General features: G+C 44.4%; 1 protein-coding gene across 1 annotated transcript in view; it reads left to right on the plus strand.

Moving 5' to 3' along the window:
* The window catches only part of UNC5D (unc-5 netrin receptor D), an 868,705-nt gene that overhangs the window by 515,204 nt on the left and 330,620 nt on the right, over nucleotides 1-22,881 (plus strand). Inside the window, exon 5 of the mRNA XM_068273557.1 lies at nucleotides 6,816-6,996. Within this exon, the coding sequence (XP_068129658.1) occupies nucleotides 6,816-6,996 (181 nt within the window). The remainder of the gene's footprint in view (nucleotides 1-6,815; nucleotides 6,997-22,881) is intronic.

The following is a 22,881-nucleotide window of genomic DNA, read 5'->3' on the forward strand; positions in this document are numbered from 1 at the left end:
CGATTTATGTACGTCAGACTCGCCACCATTGAAATTGCCCAAATAAACAGGTTTTGTGACCCTAGGCTATGACCTCTTCGGCCTAGGACTGCATTGAACGCGACCCACGCATTGTGCGCATTCTGGACAACACCAATTACTGGGTTTATACCCTTCTGGATCCACGGTACAAACACAATGTTCCAAAACTGCTTGAAGAAAGAGCCAGACAGGTCAAAATGGAAGAATACCAGCAGGCCCTTGTGGAGACTTTAGAGAGGAGATTGACATCCTCCCCCTCCTCTAGCCAGTTGTATGCCGACAGACTGACTTCCGCAAACCCAGGACGACCAGGAGGGCAGCAAACAACACAAGCCGCAGCTAGTGCCCAAAAGGGAATGGTATCGGCAGTGTCCTTGGAGTGGGAAAATTTTCTGACACCCATGCAGCAGCACACAGAACAGCAAGCGTGCAGATCCACCTCCAACACCGATCGCCTGGAGAAGATGGTCAAGGACTACATGTCAGATGGCGTAGCTGTGTTGAACAATCCATCTGCACCCTTCAACTATTGGGTATCGAAGCTAGACACCTGGCACAAACTGGCAATGTACGCAATAGAGGTGCTGGCTTGCCCGGCAGCCAGCGTTATGTCGGAACGCTGTTTCAGTGCTGCCGGAGGCATCGTCACAGATCGGCGGCGTATCCGCCTCTCCACAGAAAATGCAGACCGTCTGACTCAAATTAAAATGAATCAATTCTGGATTGGAAACGACTACGCAACACTCCCGGACCCCAACCAAGTAACATGAACAATGAACATCTGTGATGGGTTAGCGTTTCCGGTCCCTGTTTATTGAACCTCTCATCTGTATTACATTTATGACTGCATGGCGACAAAATGCAAATTGCTATCCGCACGCTTCTTGTCCTCATGCAAGGCCTGGGTTGTTGTGTCTCAAAGCGTGGCCTTCTCCTCCTGCGCCACCCTCCTCCTGTTCCATCACGTGTGCTGCTGCTGGGTTAGCGTTACCGGTCCCTTTTCCTGGAACCTCTTATCTGTATTACATTTATGACTGCATGCCGACAAAAAGCATGTTACCTGTGCAAAGAAAACAGACATTTCCCGCATTTAAAAGACAGTTTTCCCTTTGAAACTTTAAAATCGATTTTCTCAAAAACTATAAGCTCTTTTTGCTAAAAAATTTTTTCCTCTTGTACCCACTCCCAAGGTGCATATACCCTGTAAATTTGGGGTATGTAGCATGTAAGGAGGCTTTACAAAGCACAAAAGTTCGGGTCCCCATTGACTTCCATTATGTTCGGAGTTCGGGTCGAACACCCGAACATCGCGGCCATGTTCGGCCTGTTCGGCCTGAACCCGAACATCTAGATGTTCGCCCAACACTATTTACCACCCCACCCTCAGAGTCCAACTAAAAACCTTTGGAGCCAGAGCCTTCTGCCGTGCTACCCCTAACCTTTGGAACACCTTGTCATACCAAATCAACCCAGCTTTAACTCTGGAGGCATTTAACCACTTGCCGACCGCGCACTCATAGCGCACGGCGGGAAAGTGGTAGCTGCAGGACCAGCGACGCACATCTGCGTCGCCGGCTGCAGGCTAATTAATCAGGAAACAGCCTGCTTCCTGTCAATTCATGGCGGGGGGCTCCGTGAATAGCCCGCGGGCCGCCGATCGCGGCTCGCAGGCTAAATGTAAACACAAGCGGAAATAATCTGCTTTGTTTACATTTGTACAACGCTGCTAACAGTAGCAGCGTTGTACTAGATCAGCGATCCCCGGCCAATCAGCAGCCGGGGATCGCTGTCACATGACAGGCAGGAGCCTGTTAGAGGCTGCACAGGACAGATCCGTTCCTGTGCAGCCTCTGATCTCCGGGGAAGGGAGGGAGGAGAGGGAGAGGGGGCATCCTGCGGTGGAGGGGGCTTTGAGGTGCCCCCCCTGCCACCCACACGCAGGCAGGAGCGATCAGACCCCCCCAGCACATCATCCCCCTAGTGGGGAAAAAAGGGGGGCGATCTGGTCGCTCTGCCTGTTAGTTGATCTGTACTGGGGGCTGTAGAGCCCACCCAGCACAGATCAGCGAAATCAGCCCTGGTCCTTAAGGGGGGGTAAAGGCTGAGTCCTGAAGTGGTTAAATCAAAACTGAAAAGCCACCTGTTTAGTTTGGCATTTATGATCACATGACACACCATTATGTGCTGATCTGAGGCAAGCTTATGTGCTTTGGGTCCTATGGGACAAAAAAAGTGCTTTGCAAATGTTTTGTTATTGTTGTTTATGGTGGTGCCGCACAGACCCCAATAAATTATGCTGCATGAGGCAGCACTGGGCTGTGTACAAAAATATGTACTGCTGTGCAATAGCAAATCAGAACGTGAAACATTGCTCTCTGCACAATGTCTGACGTCCTTGCAGGTAGCACCATATTTGTATGGTGTACCAAAATGCACTGTGCATAGCATGAAGGAGACCTTAATGTGTATTTGTAATAAGAAGTCAGTTACAATTTTAATTTTGAAATTTTATCATAATTTTAATCTCCAATAACAACAGCAGCTGATAAAACCTGTGTTTCCCTTGCCCTGGAAGTCCTCACACTTTCATGATGCTGCTATACGATGTGAAAAGTAGCTCAGAGGATCGTGAGAACAGTTAACATTGATGATGGCTATAAAAATGGGGTTTTACATCTTATTCCTACAAAATGGCTATAAAACAATGCACTTCACACAATCATTAAAACTGTAAAATGCTCAATATGTGACCCAGGGTTGACCAGCCGTGTGCCCCGTGTATCATAGCCATTCCTTTACACAGGAGGAACACAGAGAAGGCAAATTTTGTTGAGAGGACTTCTAAAGTCAAGTCCTTGTCACATGGCTCGTTTATTGGCCAGCTACAGTAGCTTGACCATGATTCATATCTATGGAGAAGTAGTCTTCTATGTTGCTATAGATATAAACAGAATGTATTTATAGAATATGTTATGACATAGTCCTCAGTCAATTTACTAAGCTTTATCAAACACTTCATCAAACGTTTGATAATTTACCTCATGAGTAAAATCTAATTTTGAATTCAGTAAGGTGTTATAGATTTATTGAACATTTTATCGATAAAAGATTCGATAAATCTATAACACTTTAGTGAATTTCAAATTAGATTTTACTCATGAGGTAAATTATTAAACGTTTGATAAACTGTTTGATAAAGCTTAGTGAATTGAGGCCTACGTCTCTGAAACTAAACAGTAAACATTTTCTATCATGCTTTGCTAATAAAGTGTAAGTATGCTTGTAGCAGAATTACAGCCTACCATAAACAATTAAAAAAACAGTTTCTCTAAAGATGCCCATACATCAGATGATGTATGGGCAGATCGACTAAAAAAGAGATCTTTCTGTGCCTGATTCTGATTGGAGAGAGATCTGTTGGGCGCCATAAACTGCAGGCCGATTCCCGATCAATTTCAGCGTGAAATCTTTTGGGGATCAGCTTAGTGACGCTGCCTCGTTTCCTTGCTGCCCTCCAGCGCTGTCCCCACTAGTGCCATCTGTTGTCTCCTTACTCTCCCTTATGTGCCCTCCCCGAGGCACCCCTTACCTGTCTATATCCACCACTGTCTGTAGTCAGACTGTTCACCACTGTCTGCCGAACGGATCAGTCAAAACCAGCCTTATCAGCCTGACGACAGAATGTACACACCGGCAAACTGTCGTCAGAACGACCACCCCGCGGCAGGTCTGATGACTGGTAGCTTGTAAAAGTCAGACGTGTGTACGAACCTTAAGACTGATCAGGCAACTATATCATTCTGTGTGTGACCAGCATTATAATATCTTTTTGTTTATCTCTGTTGTAAATTGGTGATAAGATCTAATCATATGTAAACAGTCCAGGGATCGATGAGTGGATGAGAGCAAAATGCAATTTTCCCTGAGGCATAACTGAACCTGAGTGCTGGTGGACTTGGGCCATGGCAGAAGAAGTTAACTTACCCATCTAGCCACTCTGGTCTCTGTGCTTGACGTTGCTCTCCATCTTTCTGACACTTCTGCCTGCACAGAAAAAGAAGGGAGCATGTAAAGCTACATACACACTTTCAATAATTGTCCTGTGGAAAGGTTGTTAGGGGTATTATGCTTGGAAAACAAGGGTCGGTTATGCGCCGAATCGAGCCGGCGGCTCGATGCTGGCGCGTCAACGCGCGTCCCCGCGGCCGCCCGGATCGATTCCCGCTCATCCCCGTAGGCATTTCTTATCTCCCGTACGTTTATTTTTTTTCTCCCCACCGGTATCGAGCGCGGAATCAATCCGATGGGGTGTCGGACAGGTCAGAAATTATCAATCGAGCCATCAGCGGCTCGATTGATAATTTCAAATGAACCGTGTATTCCCAGCATGAGTCTGGTAATCATCATTGTACAGAGATGATGATGGTCTCCATCCCAAGCAGCTGTTCTGTTATATGGAAATGTGTGTGTGTGTGCGTGCGTTCGTGCGTGCGTGCGTGCGTGCGTGTGTGTGTGTGTGTGTGTGTGTGTGTGTGTGTGTGTGCGTGTGTGCGTGCGTATGCGTGTGTGTGTGTGTGTTAGAGGTACAACATGTTAGAGGTCCACTGTTGTAACATGTTAGAGGTCCACTGCTGTGGTGACTATTATAGAAAAACAGTGGTCAGACATTAGTGAGCCAACATAGTGGATCACTAATGTCATTGTAGCTCAAACTTCAGGTGGATGACATGCCAAGTTAAAAAAACAAACAAAATGGAGCTTAAAATGGTGATGTAAGCATGTGAGCACAACATTGGTTTACAGTTGGTGCTATGGCTTTGGGTGGGGTGGGATGGTGTGGCCACCACTGTACATTTGTGTGAACAACAATTTTGACATAATGTATTTGGGTGCAGTACAATTTTGTTATCATCTGCTCATGCAAAATGGGTGGCTATATCCACTTGACACATTGATGTTTTTATTGAAGCACATTTTCCTAGTGAAGACATAATGGGACTGTTTTATCTTTCAAAGATCCTTTGTATGAGCTATAATTGTTTCTTTGTCACCTACTGTTTTGGTGCCTTGTTTTTCATGCACAAGGGATGACAAGTGGATAAATGAGCAGTTTTTATTAAATATCAGAGTGATACTAACCTAACTTAACCCTGCCCTTTTCTTAAAACAGACCTGAACTGAATTTTTAAAAAGTAAAGTAAAAATAGTAAGGACACATTAACTGTTTGTTAAATGTTGGTCTAAGTGAGAGCTATAAAAAGTGTTGATCATACTTACCTTGCCCCATCCTCAAGTGACTGTGTTGCAACCACTGGATTCATGTAGAGGAGGTCAGAGGGGGATCAGTAGGGGGGGGGGGGGGGGTGCCTGAATTTCCGCTACTTGACCATGCAGGTAGAAATGGTGACCAATCAGAGCTCACAGACAATATATATTTGCAAGCAATCAACACAGACAGGTGAGAGTGGAACCTCAGTATTTAGTTGACTCTTTAAAATCATCACAGTTTACATAATACTTAGACAGCTCATGGTGACCCAGAGCATTAGGAGCCACGATGCATCACTCCCAAATATGCAAATCATCTTGTTATGCCTCTAAAGGCTAGCCACACGTCCAGAACTGCTGATTTATATGTAGCCTATAGCTTTTACATTTCGCAGAGTCACATCAATCCAACATGCAGGCAGCCTGTTTCATTTTCTGATCCTCTTTAGTGCATGGCAGGGATTGATATGGCCCTATGGGTTAGGGCCTGATCTAGTGCTAAGTAATATCAAGATACCTCATGGAAACTCAGAACCACTAGGAAAGGGGCTGAAAGAAACTGAAAAACCCTCTAACTAAAAAGCAACGTTGAACATAATTGTGCCCCCCCCCCCCCTCTCCCACACACACACCAATTAGCACAAACCATGACTTTTCTTAACAGGTGCCCAAGCCTAACACCAACTTTAACCCTTTAACCTGTTAATTAAAACTGCAGTTTGCCTCCCCTTCCTGCAAACAGGATGCCTTGGTATGTCCTGTCATTCCACCTCTGCCGCATGTGATCACATGCGTACATGCAGTCCCACGAGTCCCTGTGTGCACACATGACCTTTTTTATTAAATTTTTTTAACTTAACAATTTTTGGGGGGAATTCAGCAGTAATCCGATTTACCACAACTCAGTAATTTTAACCCAATCACAGAATTTGGAAGCATTGGACCAATCAGAAAATGCTGAATTTTTACATGAAAATCAGTTTACCGCTGTAATTTTAGACCAATCACAAGACTCGGATGCTACCGAGTATTCCTGAGTCTAGTGATTGGCCTAAAACATCTGAGATATTACAATTACCGCAGTAAAATTCTGCATTCTCTGATTGATCCAATACTTCTGAATCAACTCGGAAGTATTTAGCCAATCAGAGAATGCAAAAAATGACACCAAAACAGACACCTTGGAAATCGGAAAACCAGAGATCGGCATTGGCGGAAATCTGTATTTCCAACTATCCCTAGAAAATAACCTGTTTGGTTTGACAAATCCATTTGTATTGTAATGGGGTAATTACATAGTGTTTAGGTCTACATAAGACCAACATCTGACCAAATAAATTGTCTTTTGAAGCCAAACATTTGATTTACACTTGTTACCTAGCAACACGTTTTCTTGATAACGGGATCACTTCTGATCTCCAATCCCTATGTGTACTTTTTAGTTACATACAAATAAACTGAAATTAAAAGCTACCAGTTTTAAGCCATTCATTCTAAAAAAAACACCTTTATCTTGCTTATTCTAGGTTGAATGGCTAAAGAATGAAGAACCTATCGATGCCCTTCAAGACGAGAACATTGACACAAGAGCAGATCACAACCTCATCATTCGACATGCGAGGCTCTCTGACTCGGGAAATTACACATGCGTTGCATCCAATATTGTCGCCAAGAGGCGGAGTGCTTCAGCTACTGTTGTAGTTTATGGTGAGTCTAAAAGTACGTTCAAAAATGTTTGTGTTCTCATCTTTCTACAGTGTTAACTATTGCTTTAGTATTTATTTTATATAATGCAGCAGGAAATGTTCTTAACCTCTTCTCCGTTATTGCTGTCTGTCTTCCAATGACTAATTAGCCCCACCAAGAAAACAAACTTCGGTGTAACACATTTGAGCTTGTAGCAGCCAACCTAATCAATACGTTTGTTAAATGTTTCCACATCTTGGTGAAGCTATTTAGTATGTTATACAATACTGTCTCCATTCTACTGTATATAAACAGGGTGGTACTGTGCATTAAAAAATACCTAAAAAAACATACTTGAGTATAGAGCTACATAACAATTGATAGTTTCCCGTTGCCTTGCATTCTTGTCCAAATCAAGAACATGTAAGATTGTCTTGTCCCTACCAGGGCTGGTTCTAGATTTTTTGCTGCCCGAGGCAACCTTCAGGGATCCACTTCCGGGTCGCCTGAGTCAGGCTTTACTGCGCAGGCATTGGCTTGGCTTACAGGCGCACTTAACCAGGAGCGCACTGCACATGGCCATGGGTGCTTACTGTAGGACGCGTGCAGCCCCGCCAGAGCCTGCACAGTAAAGTCTAACTCCAGGGACCTGGAAGAGGATCCTGGGGGGCTCTTAGGTAAGATGGGGGGGCAGAAAGGAGAACAGGGGGAGGCGGTAGGAACAGGACAGTATATGCCTGCTCCCCCATTTCTCTAGGTTTATTCTGCTCTGGTATCCTTTAAATGTAAAAAAAAAATGTACAATATTTACCCTTTAAAGTGACACTGAAGCAAAAAAGAAAATTATGATATAATGAATTGTATGTGTAGTACGGATAATTAATAGAAGATTAGTAGCAAAGAAAATAGTCGCATATCTTTATTTTCAGCTTGATAGTTTTTTTTTTTTATAACATTGCATCATTCTCAAATATTTGCAGTTTACACACTACACTCAGGATTCTAAATGATTTCACCGAGCAGGCTAGTGAACTTTTGAACTTTACTCTGGACAAAAAAAAACAAAATACAGTGACAGATACATGAGATAATAAGCTTCAGAAGACAGAACTCTCTGCGACTTTGAAAGTTGTGGAGCCCAGATAAGCTCTTTTGCATAGATAACAACTGGAGTTTCTTACCTCTTCCTTTACCAGAAACAATATTAGACTCATATCTGCTGCTAATGTTTTATTTCTTAGATGTACTACATATACAAATCATGAAATCATAAGTTTATTTTCACTTCAGATTCCCTTTAAGTGTTGTGTCTTCAACCAGGAAAGGATTGGGTGCCTGATACTAGTCAACCATACTGTGTCTTTTGGCAGAAAAATGATATAGGATTGGGTGCTAAGCTTCTGCAGAGGGAGGAAGGATTGGATACCTGGCCCTCAGCTATACAATGTCTTTGGCTTCAGAACAAAATAATTAAGCTCCCTGCATTCAGTTCTGCTTTGTCTCCAGAGAAAAAAGGATTGGGCATCTCCCTCTGAAGATAAGATTTCAGCAAGGAAGGGGAGATAGGACACTGGGCATGGAAAATAAAATGGACAATGAAACCCAGGATTCCGTTATGGTTATCCATTAGAAATAGGTATATAGTAGATTAGCAAAGTAAAGGTGAGTGTACAGAATGGGATTGCTTACCTTTAGTTCTTGGTGGATTCATGTTGTTAGGGAGGGTTGAGGTTAGGATCGGAGTTCCATAATTTAGTTTACAACATGGAGGAAAGGTTAAAGTGTACCTGAGATGAAGAGAAAAAAAAGTTTTATACATATCTGGGGCTTCCTCCAGCCCCTTGCGGACTGATCACTCCTTCATCATGTTCCTACGCTGCCTGCATCCTCTGGCCCCGGTAATTGGCAAGTCGGACCAGTCCGCGCAGGCACAGTGTGGATAAGCACGCCCCCCCCATCTCGCTCCCACAGCTGTAGGTATTCTGCACCTGCTCAGTAGTACTGTGCAGGCACAGAACTCTACCGACAACAGGAGCATGATGGGGGAGTGCGCCCAGGCAGCACATGCGCAGTAAGCCCCCAACTCCCCGCCGTTACCGGGCCGGATTGCGGAGGCTGCAGGCAGCGGAGGAGGATGGTGAGGGACTAATCAGCAGAAGGGGACTTGAGAAAGCCCTCGATATGCATGAAACTTTTTTATTCTGTCGTCTTAGGTTTCCTTTAAGGTTGGGAAGAGGTTTTCTTTAAGGAGTTTCGGATAGGATTAGGCAAACGAGAAGGAATAAAAAGCCAGAAATCCACTTGCACAACCAAGGGAAGAAACAATTAACTAACGTGTTGCCAGTAGTACCTTGCATACAATTCTTATGCGCTGAATGTAAACATACCACAGGAGATCACCCAAATAAAGTGTGACTGCTAGCTTGGCTGATTTGGCACTTTCTAAAGCTACGTACATACTGTACATGTGATAACCAATAACAACCTACCAACCAACCAACAGCTGACCATTGTGTGTGTGCCGTGGTCGCCAATGAAAATGGCTTGGGATCCTTAATGACTCCTGATGCCCATGCACGACCTACAGCAATGCTATTTTCAACCCCTTTCAAACGAATGAAGCTGATCCATCGTCCGCCAATCAACGTTCCTTCACCCCCCCTCAGTAGCAACAGAACATATCACTAGCCTCAAGGCTAGAGATGTGTCTGTACAGCATCCTTTCCCTAATTGTTACGTGTGTGTGCTTTAAATTACCTTCTAACCAGGGCTGGATTTACCATAAGGCACTGTAGGCACGTGCCTACAGGCGCCTGATGATGAAAAGGTGTCTTGCTCCCGTTCCCGAGTGCCTCCCTCCCTCCTTCCCTATGCAGAGTACTGAGCAGAGTGTAAATGAGAGGTTACTCACCCGGCTCTCTGCATTCCACTGACGGGATCTCCCTTCAGTTGGGGGGCACCACCAGCTACTTAATATTTAGGGTACCTCTGGTTACCTAATGCTAAGGGACACCTGTAGCTACATAATGCCAGGCAAGGGAAGTAAGGGAGAAGTGACAGCCAGCACACTTGCGATGCGTTTGGCACGTGTTTGTAGGTTCAAGGAGGGCAAAGCTTATGGTGCCAGCACATCTGTGCTTATAGGCTCATGTGATGTAAATCCGGGCCTGCTTTTCACCCACCTTTATGTCAATTGCTACTCTCCCAATATGGGACTGATGACTCATAAAGGTATTTAGCACTTTAATAAGGAGAATAGTTATTTCAGCTAAAATACACACACACACACACACACACACACACACACACACACACACACACACACACACACACACACACACACACACACACACACACACACACACACACACACACACACTAAATCATGGTGAACATAGCACTCTGGGCATATCGTCAACACAGATCATTCAGGCAGTGATAAATGAGCAATATTAGATTACAAATAAGAAGTATTGAATGAAATCAATATGAAATCGGAGATATTGTGTTTGTTGTTAGTAAGAAATTAAATGCAATGACCTGTGTTTGCTTGCTGAATATTCTGTTTACACGGCAAATACTGTGTTATTTGTGCGAACATGTAAGATGCTGACTCAAAAAAAAAAAAAAAAAAAAAAAAAAATCAATGTTAGCTGCAACATCTTCAATGAAGTTTTTGTAGTACTATACACTGCTCTGATGGATGGATAGCATATGTTCAGCAAGATAAAAGGGGGAAATGGAAAAGAAAAAACAAAACAAAAGCATTTGTTTCTGGTATTGTGCCTGTTACAAGTATCCAGACAAAGACAAGTTTATCAAATGGTGGCTTATGCATGCAAAAATGTAAACATGATGCCTGCCTACCAGTGGCGTAACTATAAATCAGAGGGCCCCTGTAACGATCGGTGTCAGCACACAGAGAGTATCTGATTATTGGTGATCTGCAGTATCACCAAGAATGCAGATATATACCTGATTATTGATGATCTGCAGAATCACCGATAATCCAAGTATAACTAACCTCTGGACACCTAACACAGTAAATAACAATAAAGACAGGAATATTTCAAAAACTCGTGGAAATGTCCACCACACGGCAATTCCTCAGAGGTGTGGTTACCTCTGAATGGGAACCCCGACAAACCCAGACAAAGGCCTCAATTCACTAAGCTTATCTCCTGTCTTTAATAACTCTTCTAGAGTTGTTACCATGGTGATAAGGCATGTAGTATTCAGGAAACATTTTACCTCAGGCAAACCTAAAGTTAACTCTTCTGTCTTTAAAGACAAACCCTATAGGTATAAATAGGAGGTTAAATAGACTCCAAAATAAAAACACCAAGTGGTGCTAAAAAATGGGTCACCCTGCGGTGCGGGGCCCAAACGGTGTGTACCCTATTAGCGTAGCAGGGGCGCACCAATGCCAATATAGAGGGTCTTTGCTGATCCCCCCCGTTAAAAGAAAGCGGGGTGTAGCTATCTCATAGATGGCTGGTGCTTACACACTGGATATCGCAGTGCAGGATATGGGATATCACCCCTGGCCAACTGTGCATCAATAGTGGCCAGCGGGGTACCCAGAGTACTGCCGGCACTGCCAATCCCAGAGTGGGGCAGTAATGGAGGGTAGAAAGTGCACAGTGCTATACAAATGTGAATCACCCTAATATGAACATATTTCACCCTAACAGGCTTCCTCAGAAGGTGCTATACAATATATACAATGCTATACACAATATATACAAAGAACCCCCAATCACAGCCCCAGTAGCTTAAGTCAAAGCTACCTGTGTACTGACAAGCCACTGCTTAAATACCTGGTCCAGCAGAAAATCTCTGTTTCAATGCAACTCCTCTCATTGATAGTGATAGTAAGATCGAGAAAATTGATAGTTTTGGGATGTATCTCGTGGGTAAATTTCATCCCCACCTGGTTATTGTTTAGGATGCTCACAAAATCTTCAAACAACGGAATAGGGCCTTCCCATAGTATAAGCACGTCGTCTATGAACCTGCCCCAATATAGTATGTGTGATGTAAAGAAGGATAGATCTTCCGTAAACACAATGCGATCCTCCCACCAGCCCAGGAACAGATTAGCATACGACGGGGCACACGCTGTCCCCATCGCACTGCCCCTCAGCTGGTGGTAGATGCGACCATCAAACATGAAAATGTTGTGCGTAAGTATGAACTCAAGTAGTCTAAGCAGTAGTTTATTATGTTCATGGAGGTGCTGCCCTCTTGTGCCTAGAAAGAAGCTCACCGCATTCAGGCCTAGATTGTGTTGAATGTTACTATAGAGGGCCTCTACATCAAGACTAGCCAGACAAGTGGTTGGTGGTACTTCCATGTCCTGTAGCCTAAGTAGGACGTCTTTGGTGTCTTTCAGGTAGGACGGGAGTGATTCCACAAAAGGTCTAAGAAATTTATCCACATATTGACTCGTGACATCTGTGAGATTGTCGCGTCCTACAGCCACTGTACATCTATTGCATGGATCGGCCAGGATACAAATTGGCCAGATAACTACAGTGGGCTGCTGCAGGATGTGCCATTTGGCCTATTACGCAGATGAGGGCTGGCCTCCATTACACCTTTGGGGGAGTTGTTTAGGAGGGAGTGGCTACCCCCTTTCCACCCACCGGGTGTGGCTACCCCCTTCCCACCCACCGGGTGTGACCCATTTCCTGCTGGACCAGGTATTTAAGCAGTGGCTTGTCAGTACACAGGTAGCTTTGACTTAAGCTACTGGGGCTGTGATTGGGGGTTCTTTGTATATATTGTGTATAGCATTGTATATATTGTATAGCACCTTCTGAGGAAGCCTGTTAGGGTGAAATATGTTCATATTAGGGTGATTCACATTTGTATAGCACTGTGCACTTTCTACCCTCCATTACTGCCCCACTCTGGGATTGGCAGTGCCGGCAGTACTCTGGGTACCCCGCTGGCCACTATTGATGCACAGTTGGCCAGGGGTGATATCCCATATCCTGCACTGCGATATCCAGTGTGTAAGCACCAGCCATCTATGAGATAGCTACACCCCGCTTTCTTTTAACGGGGGGGATCAGCAAAGACCCTCTATATTGGCATTGGTGCGCCCCTGCTACGCTAATAGGGTACACACCGTTTGGGCCCCGCACCGCAGGGTGACCCATTTTTTAGCACCACTTGGTGTTTTTATTTTGGAGTCTATTTAACCTCCTATTTATACCTATAGGGTTTGTCTTTTTAGACATAGTGTCTGATATTTTTACCCTGGTAACCATTCGGCTAGTGTGTCTTCTGTCTTTAAGTTAACTCTACAATCCTTAAAATAACTCCAGAGTTAAAGACAGGCTGTTAAATAACTGCGTGTGAAAATAACTACAGAGGAGGTAAATTAACTACAGAGGAGGTAAATTAACTACAGAGGAAGTAACTCAAGGAATGAAGAGATAAGATAACTCTCTCACTGTGTGAGGTACGTTTTCTCTTGTCTTATTATCTCCAGCATGATCTTAGTGAATTGAGGCCATAGAGAGGAATCTCAGCCCCTGGCAGTAATCGTCTGCCGGGGCAAGCGTCTCGGGGAGGCAAGCCTCAGAGAAAGCCTGTCAGTGGGAGACGTTCCACTGATGGGAGAAAGGTCAGACAAGCAGAGGTTTCGGCAACAGAGAGGGCGGCAGAGGTACAGAAACGGAAAGCTGATTCAGAGTCGGTAAACAGGCAGGGTCGGCAACTTGAATCAGATAGGCAGAAGTACAAGAGCGATTAGCGTAAAGAGTAGTCAGGGAAAGCCAGAGTCAAAACACAGGTAATATACAATACAATACTAATCTAAGGTGTGACGTCCTTGGTATCAACACCTAGGAAACTGAGCTAAGGTCTGAGCGCTAACACGGATGTATTCACGACAGCAGACAACCTGCTACTGACTAGCAAGTCCTATATGTAGCAAGTGAGCTGCCCTGCGCCGCCCCAGAGCCCCAGCCAATCACCACAGGAGATGGAGTCAGCTGACTGGCCTGGTCAGCTGACTCCCCGTCTCGAGGCATAAAGATTCTGCCTCCTCGCGCGTGCGCGCGTCATGCGGCGGGTAAGGGCCGGCGAAAGGGACCCCACAGAAGGCAACTGCGCGGCGGAGTCCGCCGAGCATACGGACTCCGCCGACCGCACAGCCCCGTTTGGCGGCACGCCGGCGGTGAGAGTCTGGGAAGCAGAGCCCGCTGCCATATGCATGCTGGCAGCGGGAGCATTATCCCTCACAGCACCACAACAAAACTTTGATGAGGGCCCTCCCAATGTTGGGGGCTCATCTTGCAAGGACCATAAATTATAATCTTCACACCCATAACAACTGTAACCACAAATATACCTGATCTGAAGGATGGACCCCTTTATTGGAGGCAGTGAAATATTAGTTGGGGCCCCCTTACAGCTCTGGACCTCTCAGCGCTCTCAGGAGCTGCTCCCCTGCAGTTATGTCCCTACTGCCTAAATGCCTAAACACTCTATGGGGTGAGTATACATTATGGGGCCTATCAATATGCAGAGGACTGCAGTTTCACAAGAAGTTCCGACAGGTACGTAACAGGTTTTTCAGAATGAGTGCACCAAGTCCAGCTCCTCGTCTGAAACAGTTATCGCTTATTGCATGTGTGTACTTAAAGAGAATCTGAAGTGACTTTTTTTCCCTTATTTTATCTAAAAATCATGTTAAGGCTATAAATACCTGGTCTCCTACAGTATTCCTGCTTCAAAACGAGTGCCCCCTGTCCAGATAATCATCTTAATCTCTCAGCAGCAGCCTCTGTCAGCAGCTTCACAGCATGAGACAAGCTGAAGCTGCAGCCCTTCACTAACCTGTGTATTCCAAATGTATGTGTATGAAAAGGGGGTGCGAATTATAAAGGTGGACATGGCAAACATAAAACAAAGCACACAAACGACTTAGCAAAAGCTTTGTTTTATGTTTGCCATGTCCATCTCTATAAATCTCACCCCCTTTTCATACACATACATTTGGAATACACAGGTTGGTGAAGGGCTGCAGCTTCAGCTGATCCCATGCTGAGAAGCTGCTGACAGTAGTGTTGTCCGGATCATGAACGATTCGGATCTTTGATCCAAATCTCTTTTGTGAGTCAAATCATCCGAATCATCAAAATGAGTGATTCGGAACGCAAAGGGAGCGGGGCCAGGAGTGGCATGCCCCCTCTCAGAGGGCAGCGGGGTCCTGGAAGCAGAGCAGAGATGGATCGCTCTGTAGGAGGAGAGCCAGCCTTGCAGGGACAGGTAGATCAGAAAGAAGGGACATGGGTGCCACTGCCAGATATGTGTAGAGCACACATACTGGCTGCAATGTGCTTCTCATTATAGGCTGTCTGTTCCGTAGTTGTGCACAGTAAACAAATTGGAAACTTTTGGCTCAGAAGCACAGCTCAGTAACCCAGACAGCGTGCTGGGCTAGGATAGGGCAGGTACTGTGATTGCAGGGCAAATATGATCCTCCTGCACTGCTCTAAACAGCTGCACTTCACTTCTGGGAATGCTTTGGGGAATGCTTTCTTTCACTGTGCGACGTTTGCATTCAAAGTCTACAGTTGAACATACAGGTGAAATATATGTAAAGCATATGATTGCAGCATGTGGGTATTGTGTGCAAACAAACATTTCTGCTCTCTGCTCGTCCCTCCTCCCTTCTCTGTTCACTCCCTGCCCATCCCTCCCCTTCTCTGTGTGTCCATCCCCCTCCCCTTCTCTGTCCACGGCAGGAAAAGTCCTGTCCTGCTAGTCATTTAACCCCCGAATGCTTCCCTATCCTAGTAAAATGATCCGAGATTCGGATCAAAGATCTGGATCTTTTCAATGATCCGATTCGAATCATCCGAATCATTGAAAAGATCCAAACTGCTGCTGAGAGACATATCACAGCCTCAGGAGCCAGGCTTGGAGGGCGGCATAAATTAGAAGGGGGCGGAGACTGATGTCCGTCTGCATTGAGAGTGGCAGAGCTACTGAAAACAGCGCTGCGTCTTCCTGTTCTCTTCCTGGTAGCATATTCTGCGACCAGGAAAGTCGAGGAGATATAAGGATGATTATCTGGACAGGGGGCACTCGTTTTAAAGCTGGAATATTGTAGGAGACCAGGTATTTAGAGCCTTAACATGATTTTTAGATAAAATAAGATAAAAAAGTTACTTCAGATTCTCTTTAACTTTACTGACCAACTCTAGTGAAGGTGTGCATGAAAAAGGGCACCAGGAAAAAAAAGCCCGGATGGAAAACAAAATGGCGCAGGTGGATAATGAAATCTCAATAACGCTAAACATTGTTAACACAGATTAGTAACGATAAACACCATTTTAAAACAGACGGGAGATAATAACGAAAATATATTAACATTAAAAATCATTACGTAATTCAACAATACAGCTTTACCCAACCCTATTCTCACACAGAGCACTCCCCTGGTGGTGCCTAACCCTAACCAACCCCCCTCCCAGTGGTGCCTAACCCTAACCACCCCCCCGGTGGTGCCTAACCCTAACCATCCCCTGGTGGTGCCTAACCCTAACCACCCCCCCGGTGGTGCCTAACCCTAACCATCCCCTGGTGGTGCCTAACCCTAACCATCCCCTGGTGGTGCCTAGCCCTAACCACCCCCTGATGGTTGTTGGAATTTAAGTATCATATGCTTGAAATCGGAGCCCTCAGTTACTTTAGATAATTGGTCGTAGTAAAAAGACTTGCTATGCAGAGTTTCTCTTTAAGGAGTGGTTTCTCTTGGAGAGACATAGAGGCATTTATAGAAGGACAATGTAGAACTTTATGTGTGTCTTCTACAAGGCTGTAGAAGAGATATCCAGTGCATATGCCAGACTAGCTGACGGCAAGCATCAGAAAACATGAGCCATTGTTATGAAAACATTCTCACAGTACATTAAACAATGGTCTTGGGACATATTACCTCATTTTCGGGGTATTAGGGGAGGAAACAACATATTTGGCTTTTCCCATCTGAGCAGGCGCGGACAGAGTCATCCATCACAGGCTCTTATCAGCCAATTGCAGGCGATGGGTTACAAGTGCTCACCACAGATTTGCCGGATGATGTTACATTTAACTCTTTAGAGGCTAGTATATAAACCTAGGCCAGATCTACAGAGCTCACTTCCACTTACAGTTTCTTTCTAGTTACTTTACTTCTATTCACTTCCTAACTTCTTATAACGTCATTTATCTGTATGCTGTATATAGCCAAGGGCTGTCTTAGCACAACGTAACATAGACGTTCGTAAGATAAAGCCTGGTCGATTTACAAGGGATGGACCAAGGGCACGAAATGCTTAAGATGACTTACTACTTATTGATTGGTTCACTGAGGTAATGAACATGTAACGAAGATTGCTGATGAACACACCTGTATATCTGTTTTGCCAAATAAACTCCTTAAACTTTGAAGACGTCTAACAGTTCTATCTCCCAAGTTCTGTGATATGGTGCCGAACAAAGGTGTAGTGTTGTTGCCCATAGCAACCAACAAATATTTATTACAGTGGTGCCTATCCCTAAACCCCCCCCCCCCCCCCCCACACCGTGTTGCCTAACCCTAACCACTCCCCCTGCAGAAACAATTTTTTAAACATAGAAATGATAATACATTTGATAATGTAAAATCTGTACATAGAAACTAAATAATATGACAAAAACTATAACGCTGCAAGTTTCTAAAAGCTTCTAAAACAATAACATACTTCAAAAACGTTAATGTTCTAATGTTGTTAACAATATTTATCGGGCGCCCTTTGTTCTGCTTTCTTCGCCGTATTAACGATAATTGCATTAGAGTCTATGGTGGCGCCCTCTTCGTCCACTAGCCGCCGACACCCTTTTTCCTGCTTCTCTATTGAAAAGTGGGATGCAAGTAACTTCTAGTTGATGCAGGATCATGCAAATATTGTATGTAAATTCAAAGGACCATTTTCAAGCTGTATAAGTTTGCATACAGAATTTGAATAATCCTGCATTAACTCACAATTATTTGCAACTCATTGATAATCCCTAAGGAAGAGCATAGACACATTCAATTATTTTTTTTCAAGGGGTTTCTCACAATATATGTTCTCTCATTTTATCTACACAAGTTTTAGTTGCGTAACAAGTATTTAAAGGGATACTGTAGGGGGGTCGGGGGAAAATTAGTTAAAGTTACCCGGGGCTTCTAATAGTCCCCCACAGACATCCTGTGCCCACGCAGCCACTCCCCAATGCTCCGGCCCCGCCTCTGGTTCACTTCTGGAATTTCCGACTTTAAAGTCTGAAAACCACTGCGCCTGCGTTGCCGTGTCCTCACTGCCGCTGATGTCACCAGGAGGGTACTGCGCATGCCCAGTATGGTCTGTGCCTGCGCCGTACGTTCCTGGTGACATCAGGGGGGGGGCGAGGACACGGCAACGCAAGCGCAGTGGTTTTCAGACTTTAAAGTCTGAAATTCCAGAAGTGAACCAGAGGCGGGGCCGGAGCATTGGTGAGTGGCTGCGCGGGCGCAGGATGTCTGCGGGGGACCATTAGAAGCCCCAGGTAAGTTCACTTCATTTTCCCCCGACCCCCCTACAGTATCCCTTTAAGTGTAAATGATATATAGAAGTAAATTTAGGACAGCCTATTTTTAGCACTTTGTCTCTTTCAGGTGGTTGAAAAAGTACTGTATTGATAAGTTATGAAAACATCTATTTTGGGAAAAGTTAAAAGAAACGTTATTGAATCAGGACCCTGGACTGCATTAAAAGAAAATCCTGCCTGTGTCATATTATAGTGGAGGATGCTGAAATATCGGTTGAGATTACAGAGACAGTTGCACAAACATGAGCAGTGAGATTTTCTTTTTAATAAATTTAGGTTATTTTGGATAAATTCTTGCTTAGGGTTGAATGGATACAATTGTGATAGCATAAACATTTATCCATTAAGAGTAGCTGAACGGAAAAAAGTGCCACATTTGCCCTCCCTGTCGCTGTTCCGGCACATAGACCCCACATGTCCATCGACAAAGACTTGTTGATGGAGAGCGGCCACACAGCTCACGCCTGCAAACTAACACAGAGCTGAATGGGCTCGACTTTTTTCCGCCGAGTGTGAGCAGTGGCCCTGTGCTACTGTGCAGGTGTGAGCCAAGCTTGTGCTCCTACGGGAGCGCAGCCATGAGGTTCGGGAGTACTGGCACTGGGACGACAACCTTTCAACAATTTCTAATATAGCCTGGTGCAACTATAGGTGGAGAGCAGCCTATGCAACTGCCCAGGGCTGTGGTGAGCACTTGATATATGACCTCTGACAGATGGTCCTCCAGGTTGCTGGGGGCACCAATGACAGGAGAAATAGATGTAAACATTAGATGGCCTAATCATACATTTGCTTGGGGGGTTGCTGTGTAGTGTTGCTCGGATACCCCCAGTCACGAATTTGAGTAAATCCGGCCATGGCAGAATCGAAATCCAGGTATGCCGTGATCGTGATCTGCATCTGAATCGGAGCTCCGGATTCGATTCGGATTTTAGCCGTGATTGCATGTAGAATCCGTGATCACCAGCTGGATTTGGACCGCGAGTGCATTTGGAACTGAATCACTGATCAAGAGGCGATTGCGAATTCAGATCACAATGTCGTATAGTGAAAAAATGTTCAGGAATCACGGCTATTCCGTGATCACGAGGTCGTGATGAGCATCATTGGTGCTGTGCAAACATTTGTTGGGGGAGGGGGGCTACAATTTGTAAATACTGTATACCCAAGCTGATATGACTCAGTAGTGGCTGGATAGTGTAATGGTTAAAGGCTCTGCCTCTGACATGAAGACCAGGGTTCGAATCTTGGCTCTGCCTGTTGAGTAAGCCAGGACCTATTCAGTAGGAGACCTTAGGCAAGTCTCCCTAACACTGCTACTGCCTATAGAGCGTGTCCTAGTGGCTGCAGCTCTGGCACCTTGAGTCCGCCAGGAGAAAAGCGCTATATAAGTGTTTTTCTTTGTCTTTTTGTCTCAGTTAAGGGTTGCAAACATTCGCTGCCAAATAGCAATCTTTAAAGAAAAAAAAAACGAATCCAAGTTTGATGGATTACACAATTTCTTTTAAAGGGGAACTGAAGAGAGAGGTATATGGAGACTGTCATGTTTATTTCCTTTTAATCAATACCAGTTGCCTGGCAGCCCTGCTGGTCTATTTCTCTGCAGTAGTATCTGATTAAAACCAGAAACAAGCATGCAGCTAGTCTTGTCAGATCAGACTTATAAGTCTGAACCACTGAAACACCTGATCTGCTGCATGCTTGTTCAGGGGCTATGGCTAATAGTATTAGAGGCAGAGGATCAGCAGGGCTGCCAGGCAACTGGTATTGTCTAAAAGGAAATAAACATGACAGCCTCCATATACATCTCTCTTCAGTTCCCCTTTAAATTCACCTCTGTTCATTAGTCTTTGGTAAATGAGCCCCAGTATTTTTCAATGAGGACAGTCTCTCTTGAAGTTTCTCTCCATTTCAGCTTAAACCATACCTTTGCAATAAATGTTACAGCTCAGTGAAAATAGTAGTCCTGTAAAAAAAAAAATGTAATCTTCTCTGCCTTTTGAGGAACTACAGTATAAATTCTAGGTAAGCTCAACTCTCAGTTTGCCCATTGCTGTTCTCACTGCAGCATTCAGTGCTGCTCGGATACCCCTTTTCAAAATCCGAATTGAATCCGGATCCGGATACCCAGATATCCGGATCCGAACTGGATATCCGAATCCAAACTTTTTGGTATCCGGTTGGATTCGGATATCCGGATAGAAAACGGAAATGACCTGAAAATGGCTTTAAATGTTTCCAAAAGCCTCTTCAAATGGCAAAAATCCCTTTCGGAGGTCTCTCTCTCTCTCTCTCTCTTTCTCTCTCTCTCTCTCAGGGATTTTTGCCATTGAAGGGGATTTTGGCTTCTGCTCGGATATCTGAACTAACTATCCGCCCGGATTTCGGATTTCAGATGGAAATCCGAGTTTGCTCGGATAGTGCTATTCGGATTTAAAAAAATATCCGAATTCCTATTCAAAGTTCGGATAGTGGAAAAAGTTCGGATTATCTGGGACAGACACAGCACCGACTAGCCTTATCTATTAACACATGGCAATGAGGTTCACAGATAGGCTACCCATCCAGCCTACCTATCCAACTCTCTATACTCCCTTGGTGGTGACCAGGGATGCGGGGTGTAAACGGCAAGTGGCAATAACGTTTATAAAAAATAATGTGTTGTATTTTGTTTACAATAATGTTTTACAAATTGAAAAAACATTAAATGATGTGTATGAGTTTGCAAATTGTAAAACGATAATCTTCCCTATTTTGAAAGTGAAACTTATAATAACATTTGTTAAAAAATGATAATATATGTATAATAATTATAATTGTTTAATATTGTGTATAACCTTCATTTATCGTTTCTTCATGTAATAAAATCAGAAAATATTGTTTGTAACAATGAAAAACAACTGTAGTAAAACATTACTAAATATTAACATTTAAAAAAAAACATTTTAGTACAACTAAACCTAACCCTACTCTCACACAGAACCCTCCCTGTACCTATCCCTAACCCCTAAATCCCCCTGGTGGTGCCTAACTCTAACCACCCTAACGTTAAAAATCATTACGTAATTCAACAATACAGCTTAACCCAACCCTATTCTCACACATAACCCTCCCCTGGTGGTGCCTAACCCTAACCACTACCCTGGTGGTGCCTAACCCTAACCACCCCCCTGGTGGTGCCTAACCCTAACCAGCCCCCTGGTGGTGCCTAACCCTAACCACTCCCTGGTGGTGCCTAACCCTAAGACCCCCCTTGTGGTGCCTAATCCTAAATCCCCCCTGGTGGTGCCTAACCCTACCCCCCCCCTCTTGTGGTGCCTAACCCTAACCACCCCCCTGGTGGTGCCTAACCCTAAGACCCCCTTGTGGTGCCTAACCCTAAATCCCCCCTGGTGGTGCCTTACCCTAAGACCTCCCTTAGTGATCGCTTTATTGTGTGGATAATAATGTTTTACAAATAGTGACTGTAAAAAAATATTACAATTTACTTACTGATCGCTTTATTATGTGAATAATAATGTTTTACAAACAGTAAGTCATAAAATGTTAAATAATGTTTTAGGTACATACGATAGATACTGGTATGTTTAATATATTTGTAAATGTGATTTGTCACTGGAGCAGTTATAAAACTTTAATAATCTCCTGGCGCAGTTATAAAATGTTAATAATCTCCGGCGCCCTTTTTTCCTGTTCGGCGCCCATTAAATGATATTTATTATGAGAGTGAATGGCAGCGCCCTTTTTGTCCACTAGCTGCCGGCGCCCTTTTTTCATGCTTCCCAAGATGGGTCCCAAAAAGCCCACCAATTGATCTTTATATGCCTAGGTGGTGGTGATGTCAGCACTACTCCAAGATGCTGAGCTCAGGCAGCGGAAGGGGGTAGAGGCAGAGGCAACAGCCAGGCCGACCAGGGAACAGTGGCAGTCATGCACTGTTGCAGTGTGGTTCAAACATGCCGATGTTTGCCCCAGGATTTGTAGGTTCAGTGGAAGACAGAGTTTAGGCCACAAAAACATATATGCCTATATGCTCCCAAAATGTAACTCTGGTCCTGAATTTACTTTCTTATGTTAATGTTAACATTAACATAACACATTAAAGACACCAGGTGCAGTGGTGGTCGGAATGCCAAATTCCGATTCCGCGGTAATTCCGCATTCCGTCATGTACCGATTACCGATTCCGCTTTCCTCTACCAATTTCTGCATTCCAAGGCGGAATTTCCGCCGGAATTTCCGCCCGACTTTAACATCGATTTTCTCAAAAACTATAAGGTCTTTTTGAAA

This window comes from Hyperolius riggenbachi, chromosome 3 (assembly GCF_040937935.1).
Source record: "Hyperolius riggenbachi isolate aHypRig1 chromosome 3, aHypRig1.pri, whole genome shotgun sequence".
In the NCBI taxonomy this organism is placed as follows: domain Eukaryota; kingdom Metazoa; phylum Chordata; class Amphibia; order Anura; family Hyperoliidae; genus Hyperolius; species Hyperolius riggenbachi.